Here is a 12,226-nt window from a genome sequence, read left to right on the forward strand (position 1 = left end):
ATTTTTCTATATATCTCAATAGATTCAGTGAATCTTCTATATAAATAGATTTAAAAATTCAGTTACGCCACATATTACAATTATTGGATCTTCTGTAAAACAAAAAAAATCCCAATTTATGTTTTTTTCAATAATCTTTTATATTTACTGCTTTATAAATTAGATGGTTATATTGATTTGATTCGAATCTGTGAATCTGAAGTACATTCCAGATGTTTTCTATTCATTTCATTATAAATCTTCTATTTACACAGCTCTATTAATCTGATTTTATTACAATGTGGATTTCCTGAAATCTCCCTACATCTCCTCTACATCTGTATTTGTTTTTGGATCTTTAACAAAGCTTTATGGAATTAAAAAATTCCTTTTTGACAGGATATTTAATTAGAATCTATGGACCTACTAAGAGCATATATTTTTTAACCAGAATGTTTTATAAATATAATTTGAATATTTGAATCCTTTATATAGACAGCTTTATTAATCAGATTTTCTATATTCTTAATTATAATTTGTGTATATTTCATAAACAGAGCTTTAGTAATTAGATTTTTTAAATACAGAGGGGCACTTTTACTTACCTGGTCCCTGCGCAATCCCCAAACCGGAATGTCCGACGAGCATGAAGTCTGCCGGGATTCACTACCAGCGTGCGCCCGATATCCTGCATCTGTCACTTCCCCGATCAGGTTCGCCGGAGTTCACCTGCTTCCTCCCAATGCATATAAGTGCTTGGCTTGCGACACATTTTTAAATGTTAAATCCCGCATGTTGCCCAAATCCGTCGGCCAGCCCCCCGATTTGTGTCGGGTGAAAGCCAGCGCAATTATGACACAATCCAATCGCACGCGACGCAATTCCCGGCTGAAATGAGCCCAATTAAGTTGAATATGTGCATTTTTTACAGACATTGGGGCACATTTACTTACCCGGTCCCAACAAGATCCCGTGGTGCGTTGTCCGACGAGGATTCGGGTCTGCCCCGATTCACGAAGCTTGTGCGTCCAATTTCCTGCTTCTGCACTGAGGTCCGCCGGAGTTCACCTGCTTCTTCCTGGTGCATGTGAGTGCTTGATCTTGCGACACAAATCCTTTTTTAAGTTCCATGGTTTGTCTGAATCCATCAGGTTGTCCGATGGCCCGCCCCCCCCCCCCTTCCCGATTTCTGTCGCGTGCAAGCCTGCACCGATGCACCAAAATCTTATCCCGTGCGCCAAAATCCCAGGGCAATTCACCGCAAAACGGAAATCGCCGGGAAACCCGACGAAAATGCGTTCCGCTGACCCTTAGTAAATGAGCCCCATTAAGTTGAATATGTGCATTTTTTACATTTGCTAATAGTAAGTGCACCAAATTCATGAAGACTGGAGCACCAATTTGCATTGCAGGTTTTTTCTGGTGCACTCAGTTTACCGTGCGTGCAACACATTTATGTCGGATTTATGCGAATTTGTGTGAATATCATTATGTGCAATCGGCTTCATAAATATGGCCCGTTACTCTTCCAGAAATGTTATTATAATCTCTTGATCTTTCCTACAAATAGCTTTAATAATCAGATTTTCTATACACTGAATTAGTATCTGTGGATCTTCTGTACATAGCTTTATTTATCAGATCGTTCTATACATTTCCTTAGAGTAATAATAAAATGTTGATCTAAAACATTTTCTTTTTTTATACATACGGTATTTACATGTTGATCTTTTTTATACATAGCTTTATTAATCAGAATTTCTATACATTTTCTAAGAATCTGTTTATCTCCTATATTTACAGCAGAAATTTACTGCAAATAAAGGAGACGAGAAAGCTAAATTGTGACAAAGCATGACATATGTGTTGTATGGTGATGTCTCAGGGTTTTCATTCTATAGATGATATAGCACAGAATAAACCTTTGTTTCCACCATCCATACATTACGTGTCTCATAGATACAGCTGGAGTTCTTTCTCTATTTCTCTCCTGGTTCCATCTATGCTGTAGGTGCTTTGTTTAGTGAACAATTATGTTAAGAAAATCATTTTTTTTCCAGAAATAATAACAACATGGCGGTTCCCAGCTGCTCTTCTATAGGTTTACTGCACTACATTGTGTGAGTGTCAGTTATTTCCATAAAGTTTACTTTATGGAATGGAAAAATGTAGCATCACACTATACATTATAGCTTCTGCAAAGTCTGTTTGGTTCTTTAACATCTAAAGTGTGTGATATAAGGTATTATAAGGTTCTGCAGCAGCTGAGGTTTGTATTCTGAGATTCTGTAACCTCAATGATGACTTTATTTCCCTTGCACTCTACATGATATCTCCTCGGTCTTCTCTGTTCATGAGGACCTGCACATAAAGAACATGTGACCACAGCTCCTGCAACATATAATAATCAGTAAAAACAATGTACATTTCAACATATAACCATCAGTAAAAACAATGTACATTTCCAATGTGTAACAACCTGTCATAAGAAGGGGGAGGTGATTCTGCCTTTCACCCATTTGAACAGAAAATATGGCACTAAGGGTAACAGAGCAGGGAAATAATTGCCAGGTAAGATAAGGCAGCACCTAATGCCAAGTAGGAGCTTCATAAGCACATACATAAATGTAAGTGCCAAAAAGAAAGAAGAAAACTATAATATGTAGAAAGGGTACAGGGGTTTAAGAATGGGTGCTTAGACCCTTTAACAGAATAGTCGGTTGAAAATTTTGGCTTTTTAGTTTGGAAAGAAGTCTCCCCAGATATTCATACCTGTTCTGCAAATGGATATCTCCTAGGGGTCCCTTAATAACCATGCGCAATGGGTTCGATACATGTCTTCAGAATCTGAAAAGTGAGTAAAGCTGGGCATACAATGTCGGTAGAATACTAACTTGTTGGATTCCCCCATATACAGTATGTACATGCCGGGGGTGGTGGAGCGATGCATAAGTACTGTACTAGGAGAGGGCTGGAAGCAGCTTATCTCACTTAGAACAAAAAGATTAGGGAGCCGAAACCTCTGATAGAACATGAAACGGATAACTAGTTTGATGAAGTCATTGGGGGTTATCTATCCCCACGTTGTCTGGTTTCAACTGGGACAAATACATATTAACTGGGACAAATACAGCTAAACTGGGACAAATACATATTCAGTAGGACAAATACAGTTAAACTGGGACAAATATGTCTCAACTGGGACAAATAATGGTAAACTGGGACAAATACAGCTAAACTGGGACAAATATGTCTCAACTGGGACAAATGAGTGTCAAAAAGTAGTAAAAGAAACTGTGTAGCTAAGTCACACATTGTAGGGGTTGTCAGGCTATGGTAACTTTTCCTATTCACAAGGTGAAAAGCGTCTCGAATGTCCTCCTGTGTGACAGAAGCTCCATTACACAATCCATTCACTTATAAGGGGCTATGTGAGACCACCATCCAAGTCCCATCAATCGTGAAGAAATGAATGACCGGTCATGCCAATACTCCATCCTACCGATAGATCAGGGCCCCGCTGTTGGACCCCAAATAATCTGTAACTTATCCCCTATCCACAGGTGTAAGTTGGACAACCCTTAGAATACGATGTGTACAGCCACACTAAGGTGCTGGAACACATTTCTGTATTTAGTGTTTCTCCGCAATGTACAAAGCGTTGATCTTTCCTTCTTCCCGACATCATCTATCGGGGGTGAGATAGAGGACCCAATACACATACGATAGCTGACTCCTGATTTCTCTTGAATGAGAGCTTATACTTAAGCCCAATACTTTCTTTATAGGATTTTTTTTTGTATTATTTTTGTAGAAGATACTGTATATACTCGACCTAATGTATCACTAACCTACCGGTATCGTCCTACAAGTCCTGAACCTACTGCTGGTGCTTGCACTTTCCTGTCATTCTTCCTCGCAAGGGTCTATTGAGCTGAGAAGTGTGCACTTTCTACAAACCCCCGGCAGGAGGGGAGGGGGCTCTTTCATCCTTCCTCCTCCCCCTTACCTGACGCCTTGTTTACTTTAGGTGAGAGCTGTAAGATAAAAGAGCCGGCCTCAATGGACCTGCCAGTCAGTCCACAGCAAGACAAGGTACAAGCCTGACCTACTCCGCACTATGGATTCTGCACACTATACTCTCAAGGCCACGGTAGCCCACATGTGTCACTGCTCCAACCCAAGGCATCCCGGCCAAGGAGAAAGGTAAGCGCAACTGCTAGGGGCTGACATACTAATTATCACGTACATAGAAGATAATCGCAGGTTTCCTTTACACGAGCGCTTAACTTTATATATAATTTTTAGATTTTTGTTTGAAATTAAATTAGTTACAACCCCCTCGCTGAATTTGTAGTTTGCTCTTAATATTTATTTCGACCTAGTTAGATGCAGTGTTAGGACTCCAATTTGTATTCCTTTATTTTATAATTTTATTGTATCTATTAAAAAATCTGTGTGTTTTTTTTTTCTTTATTTTTGCTGATTGAATTCATGGAGTAAAAAAAAAATAGGGGCTTCCATTTTTTTTATCACTATGTACAAAAACCCCCCCAAAATTGTAGGTTTTTATGTCAATTGACTTGTTTGTATAATGTATACAAATTAAAAAAAAACTGAGGATTCAATACATGCAGTTCCCGGGTTACGTACAAGATAGGTTCTGGAGGTTTGTTCTTAAGTTGAATTTGTATGTAAATCGGAACTGTATATTTTATCATTGTTACCCCAGTTAAAATTGTTTTGGTCTCTGTGACAATTGAATTTAAAAATGTTGGGTTGTCATACAATCCAGGATTAACCATAAAGCTTCATTACAGACGCCTGTGATAACTGGTATAGTTTATTGTAGCCTAAGACTAAAGTCGGAACTGTATACTTTATCATTGTAATCCCAGCCAGATTTTTTTTTGGTCTCTGTGACAATTGGATTTTAAAAATGTTGGGTTGTCATAAGAACCAGGAATAACACTAAAGCTTCATTACAGACACCTTTGATAACTGTTACAGCTGATTATTGTAGTCTAAGGCTAAAGTACAATAAATTACCAATATCCAGAGGTCCGTTTGTAACTAGAGGTCGTATGTAAGTCGGGTGTTCTTAAGTAGGGGACCGCCTGTATACAGCAAAAAAATTTATATATACTGTAACTGTACCCATTTATTATTATTATTATTATTATTATTATTATTATTATTTATAACCTGCTTCCATAAAATTGCAAGTTGGACAAAAAAAATCTGAATCCTGAATGGGAAATTCAATTCCATTCTATTTGATTTTGCTCTAAATCTCAGTCACTAACTTTCAATTGATTAAAATGAATGAAAATAATAGTCATAGTTATAGGTTTAAGCTCTCTGTGCACACTATGTAGCACAGTTCCTCTTTATCATATAAGATCCATTGTATTGCTGTATTCCTATGTAGCAGAGGGGCTTTTTGGCTTTTGGGACTAGATGCGACTGTTTGCATTTTCTATACCCCTATAAGTTTATATAACACAGCTCCTAGTTATCATATACTATCCATTGTACCAGTGTATTCTTATGTGGTAGAGGGGCCTTTGCTCCCCTAAGGCTTTTGGGCCTAGATGCCACTATTTTCATTGTTTACGTCCCTATAAGTTACACGGTTCAGGCTCTAATGTATATTATGTAATACAGCTCCTAGTTAGCCTATACCATCTATGGTACTGGTGGGTTCTTATGGGGCAAATGGGCTGTGGTTCCCTTAGGGTCCACAAGACTCCAGGTGTGAATAACTCTACAATACCAACAGCTGTGACTCCCAGATAAACTAACATTTGGCAATATATAGGGGTTGGTCACTTCCTCTGTTTTTGTAATGTGTGTACACTTTGAGGGGGGAAGGATATCAAGTAAATTACTAATATACATCTAGTAATAGTTCTGCTACGCTTTCCTGATATGTAAAGTGAAGCCTCCTGTCTCTTTTACCTCATCAGCCAGACATTTCTGTCCATAAAATGGCCGCAGGTGGAGGGTCATGTGATCTCTATCTCTCCATAAGCAATATCCAGGACCTTATGATGGTCTTCATGATTATAAGATAACATTTCTGGAAGGGCGATTGCTCATGGACAGATATAGATCATATGACCCTCCATCTGCGGCCATTTTATGGACAGGAATGTCTGACTGATGAGGTAAAAGACAGGAGGCTTCACTTTACATATCAAGAAAGCGGAGCAGGACTATTACTAGATGTATATTGGTAAATTACCTCATATCCAGCCCTCACGCATTACACACACTTTACAAAAGACATGAGGTAAAGTGGCCAACCCCTTTAAGATAGGGTAGATTGCCTATTAAACGTGTCAATTGATTTCTCAGTATTTGTTGGATTCCTTTTCCATGAAAACCAAGGCCTCACATATCGTGTAATATTACATAGGATGAGCGTCAGGAGATGACAGACTCAGCTCTGCTACATCCTCGGACAGGTCCGGCGGCTCTGAGCACAGGAGGGATCCGGCTCTCAGACACTACACACATGTCTGTGACTTTTCCCCCCTTTACCTGTAAATTATAGGATTAGCGCTGTCTCCTGCAGCCTGGAGGTGTTTGCAGCCGGCGCCTTTGAAGTGTAATTGTAAAGAAGTGGAGCAGAAACCTGTCTGATAGATGCTGGTTAATATTACACCCACAATACGGCCGCTCTGTTTGTTCTGTGGGGTGTTGTGGCAAGAATAAGGACATTTCTATAAAAGCCGAGATCCGTCTTATGTATGATCATTATTGTGAGGAATGTGGGAGTAGTAGTCCGCTCACCGCAGTCAATAGGCGCAGGTAACGGCCGCATGTGTCTGTATAGACAGGTAATGGGGCTGAACAGGACGGCTTTACAGAGCCGAATCCAGGCAGGTAATGGTTTAACGCATGGGAGGAAATATACATATACAGATGTATGGGGAACACTCACATAGAGACCAAGAGAGGATGTATGAGAAATACATGGATAGTTTCTGATAGTTGTGAGATAGATAGATAGATAGATAGATAGATAGATAGATGATAGATAGATAGATAGATAGATAGATAGATAGATAGATAGATAGATAGATAGATTGAAGACATCTATTTTGCCCTAATGAATGCACAATATACCGTATGTAAATTGTTCATGTTTATTCAGATACTATGACCTTATTATTTTGCAGTAACCCAAATCTATGGAGGCCCTGGCTGTTGTCATCCACAGTGTCAGCAACACAGGAGAAACTGGTAAGATCTATCTATCTATCTATCTATCTATCTATCTATCTATCTCATATCTATCTATCTCATATCTATCTATCTCATATCTATCTATCTATCTATCATATCCAAGTATCTGTATCTACCTATCTAGCTATGTCTCAAAGAAGTCCAGAATAAGAATAATTTCTGGATCTGTAAATTTTTTATAGTAATAGAAGAAGAAATCCAAATATCCTCTTGCAGAATTAGCATTTTGCATGAATAGTAGATCAGTGTGTGCTGCTGCCGCTCTATTGTCCCAGTGAATGAGGATTAGGCGACAGCTCATGTTTACAGGTATAACACATCCTGAGGCTGCGGAGAGGAGGATGATCACAATCCAGAGAGACAACAGGATTTCCCAGGCCTAGGATGTCACAGGCCGCTGCTGCTCTGTTGTATTGGGATAGCATTACTGTATCCCAAGGACAGCTGGAAGGCATGATAGTAACTTGTAGTCCCAGAATGACTTTACACCTGTTTCTAGACAAGCTGGGAAATATTTCTGCTCTATAAATGGTTGGTGGGCTAATTAGGTGAAGGATTTCATGTCCTATGGGCTACTATATTTGGATCTGTGTTTTCTATTGACAGGGTAACACAAGAGATCCTGATAACGACACTCCTGGAAAAAAGGGAGCATTGGGATTTCAGCACCCTGTAAGGTAAGTGCCATAGCCACCCATGGACTCTTTCTTAATATATACTTAAATAATGTCTGGAGTTCACTCCCCATTGTATTTCTGGTTATATGGAGCCACCACTAGGGGGAGCTTAGGAGATTTCTAAATACATTGAACTAAATAATAATACAGTATGCAACAAGGCCAATTTAATAAAAGAATGATTTTGTGGAAATGTTTGACTTCACTTACTATATGTGCCAACCAGAACAATAATGGCAACTGACACCCAAAAAGGGAGGGGTTTATGATAACTCCACCCAAAGGTGAGCAGGTTAGATGATTTGGGGCTGTTACTGGGTGCTCCTGTGAACCATTTTATAACCATTCATATGTTGAATATTAACATCCTTCATCTCAGGTTAATTTTTGGAATGTTTTTGCCCTGGTTGGGTTCATATCAGCCACATCCTTACTCCTTTTTTCTTTCTTTTCCTCAGGCTTTACATGCCCAAATCAAAGACAGACGAGTACCTCCAACACATGGGGCAAAAAGTTCTAGCCAGTTTCCCGGTCCAAGCCACTATACATTTCTACAACGATGATTCTGAGTCTGAGGAGGAAGATGAAGATGAGATGGACTACTATAACTATTATCAGAGTTACGAGGCTTTTTCTGCAAGAGAGGCTCGAAACTTGGTGGAAGAGGACTCTGCATATTGTCCAGGAACCAAACAGAGCACCAAATAGTTGGGCTGTGACCAAGGGTTATCCCTTATAGACTAAAACTGGGACAGATGTCCATCAAACCCATTGGGGTCTTGTTTTTGCTATGTGGGGCCTTGAACCAGCCACGAGTATAGGGCCACCTTCTGTTTTAGGAAGGGTTTTGTTATGTACTAAACCTACTGGTCTCTGCACTGAAGCCTCATGGTTACCAAGATCAAGATGAACATCTCCAGGACATAAGAATGTTTGAGTAGGACATGCCATGGGAAGAAGAAAGACATGTTTTTGGGGAGAAGAATATGTGAGGAGGACATGGTGTGAAGGACCAATGGAGACTAAAATTTCTGTACCTGTTGAGGTTATTTGTCGAGGTTTGCCTCTCATTTAGGCACTTGTTGCAGGATGGTACTGGTTTGAGGGCCTAAAAAATGATCTTAATAAAAACATAAATCCTTCAGGTCAACCAAATTTAGTGAATTTTATGCAAATGATTTGGAGCTTCATATCCTTCAATCCTATGACCACCTAAAGTGAAGGTCGCTCACCCATGGCGGAGCAGCTATAACCTTCTTGACAAAGTCATACCCCAACCCCAGAGGTGAAGCATCATGTCAATGTGAAGCCAAGTTCATCCAATGGCCCATCCTGACTGCACTGCTATCATTGTATTGTAAATAGATTGTAAATGTTGTAATTAGAATTTTTTTTATTGTAAATTTTTTACAAATTGTACATTTTTGCGGTTGATGATTTGTAATGAGTTTAATAAACGTATGAGTTAAACTGGACTCGGTCGGATCTTAATTAAATAGTTAAATTTTGAATAGCATTACACTGATTATACATGAAAACGAGGCAGTGTATTCTTCTTGCACGGGATCACCTGTTTCTCACCCTCCATGCTGCTCTGTCTTGTAAATAACAAAGCCCCTTCTAGGGCCTGGAAGAGGGTCATTGCCAGCGAATTTCTACGACGGCCAACTCTAGGTCACATGATCTTTATCTTCTCAGCCTGAGGGTCTATAATCCATGTGCACTGCAGAGATCCAGCCCCCTCAGTCACTGCAACTGCCGATGGATGGTCACCTGTGGGTGCAGCTACTCAAGGTTTGAATCCAGTCACCGGTCACATGATCTATGTCACTTGGGAAGGGAAGACGGCATGTCCTGAAGTCGGACGCCATTGTTACTTTTTTTCTCGACTAGGGAAAGTACATGGAATAATTATTTTGGTATTTTAGAGGATTTTGGGACGTGGGAATGCCTAATGTGATCATCATTTAGTAATTTTCTTACTTTCTTTTTTTACTATATGAGCTGAGCCTTACGTGTTCCTATTGAAGGTCTACCATCATGGAAGCTGCCGACATACGCTTATAATATTGGGTGTACTTGTCTAATTGAGCAGTTCCATGATTTATCTGCATGAAAAAGCAACATCCAATCACATTGGGACCAATCTGCAACACAGAAAGGGAATACATGCTATGAAAAATGGGTATCGGATGTAAGCAGATATTTTGAAGTAACTGATATAGGACCCAAAACACAGTTCGGGGCTGATGGAATAAGTTATGGGGGATAACACAGAACACATAAACCTTCAAATTTGCTTCAACTTTAAAGGGGTTCCGCAGAATGAAGTAAGGATGACTATTTTATTCCAAAAAGCAGCGCCACACTTGTCCATGGGTTGTATGTGGTATTGCAGGTTTTTCTTTCGTGGATGTTGAGGCCTGCACCAGGCCAAGGGTGTACGGTAAAAAAAAATGTTGGTCCTGGTACCTGGCCTTGTGAGTCTTTGGCCTTAGGGCTCATTCACACAACAATTTTTTTTCTTCAGTACGTTATACATGTTTTAAAGGAATTGCATACCGATCCTTAATTGTGTATGTGCCGATTCACATGTCTATTATTTCCCGTGGATGACATCAGTGTGTTTCTTTTATCAGATGATACTGGGCACCATATTCCATGTTTTCCATAAAATTTTTGAAAACCATACTTTTTTTTTGCATGAAAAAAATAGGATTTTACGTGACAAAAAATCGGATCAGGTACCATTTCCTGATCTCTGTATTTTTTGTTTTGTTCTTGTATATACTCTTTTCTTAATGTATGTGAAGCCCTTCCTGATTGTACAGAACCATGGAATTAATGGCGCTCAGATACAATATTGACACGAAACGGACAAAAAAACGGATGGATGTTTTCTGTAGGATTGAGCCCTTTGACCGTAACCCAAATGATTTTTGATTTCCTCTGTGTATTTAGATAGCCATATTGATGTATCCTGGTCTGGCAACGTGTCATAAATATCTAAAATACACTAAAAGGGGTTGGCCACTTTACCTCATGTTTTTTGCACTGTGTGTGTAATGTGTGTGTAAATGTGTGGGGCAGAGTATGAGGTAATTTACTAATATACATCTAGTAATAGTTCTGCTCCGCTTTCCTGATATGTAAAGTGACGCCTCCTGTCTTTTACCTCATCAGTCAGACATTCCTGACCATAAAATGGCCGCAGATGGAGGGTCATGTGATCTCTGGCCATGAACAATCTACCTTCGAGGACCTTATGTTGGTGTTCATGAATATAAGATTAACCCCATAGCGCAATAAGACGTACCCTTACGTCTTACTGCGCATGGGGGAGTATGAAGAGGGCTCACGGGCTGAGCCCTCTTCATACTCACCGGGCATTTGCTTCATAATGAAGCAAACGCCCATCGCTAACACCCGCGATTGGTGCTTGCACCGATCGCGGGTGTTAACCCTTTGATCGCCGCCGGCAAAGCTGCCGGCGGCATCAAAGAGCCGGCGGCGCGTGGGCGCCGCCATCTTGGCTCCGATCGTCACTCCCCGTGACGTCACCGGGGAGCGGCGATCCGTTGCCATGACAGCCTGGGATCACACAAAGATCCGAGGCTGTCATGATCGAGGCTATCTATTACAATGTGCGATCTGCACATTGTAATAGATGGTATGCAAAATCCCCATATACTGCCATACTGTAGTATGGCAGTATATGGTAGGATCAATCAGACAACCTAGGGTTAAAGTACCCTAGGGAGTCTAAAAAATAGTAAAAAAAATAAATAAAAAAAAGTTAAAAAAAAAAAATTATATTAAAAAAACATAAAAATTCAAATCACCCCCCTTTCCCTAGAACTGATATAAATATAAATAAACCGTAAAAATCATAAACACTTTAGGTATCGCCGCGTCCGAAAATGCCCGATCTATCAAAATATAATAACCGTTTTTCACTCCGTTTAACCCCGTAGCGGAAAATAGCGCCCGAAGTCGCAAATGGCATTTTTTTGCCATTTTGAAAAATAGAAAAAATTCTATAAAAAGTGATCAAAAGGTCGCACAGTCCTAAAAATAGAAGCATTGAAAACGTCATCAGAAGTCGCAAAAAATGACACCACTCACAGCTCCATACACCAAAGTATGAAAAAGTTATTAGCGCAAGAACACGGCAAAATGAAGAATTTTTTTTCTGTACAGGAGGTTTTAATTTTTGTAAATGTATGAAAACATTATAAAACCTATACAAATTTGGTATCCCCGTGATCGTATTGACCCAATGAATGAAATAGACCTGTCTTTTGGGGCGCACAGTG

The 12,226-nt window shown here is 39.7% G+C and overlaps 1 protein-coding gene across 1 annotated transcript; it reads left to right on the top strand.

Moving 5' to 3' along the window:
* Positions 1-3,286: 3,286 nt before the first annotated feature.
* Positions 3,287-9,339, top strand: RIPPLY3 (ripply transcriptional repressor 3). The gene is made up of 4 exons (XM_072133235.1): positions 3,287-4,185; positions 7,167-7,230; positions 7,840-7,910; positions 8,369-9,339. Exons 1-4 carry the CDS (start codon positions 4,100-4,102, stop codon positions 8,616-8,618), a joined length of 471 nt encoding a protein of 156 aa, XP_071989336.1. The 5' UTR covers positions 3,287-4,099; the 3' UTR covers positions 8,619-9,339.
* Positions 9,340-12,226: the final 2,887 nt, after the last annotated feature.

Source organism: Engystomops pustulosus, chromosome 2, assembly GCF_040894005.1.
Source record: "Engystomops pustulosus chromosome 2, aEngPut4.maternal, whole genome shotgun sequence".
Taxonomy (NCBI): domain Eukaryota; kingdom Metazoa; phylum Chordata; class Amphibia; order Anura; family Leptodactylidae; genus Engystomops; species Engystomops pustulosus.

Coding starts and splice junctions, on each gene's coding strand:
- RIPPLY3 (XM_072133235.1), top strand. CDS start 4,100: ATGGATTCTGCACACTATACTCTCAAGGCCACGGTAGCCCACATGTGT. Junction 4,186..7,166: donor CATCCCGGCCAAGGAGAAAG/GTAAGCGCAACT, acceptor ATTATTTTGCAG/TAACCCAAATCTATGGAGGC. Junction 7,911..8,368: donor GGATTTCAGCACCCTGTAAG/GTAAGTGCCATA, acceptor TCTTTTCCTCAG/GCTTTACATGCCCAAATCAA.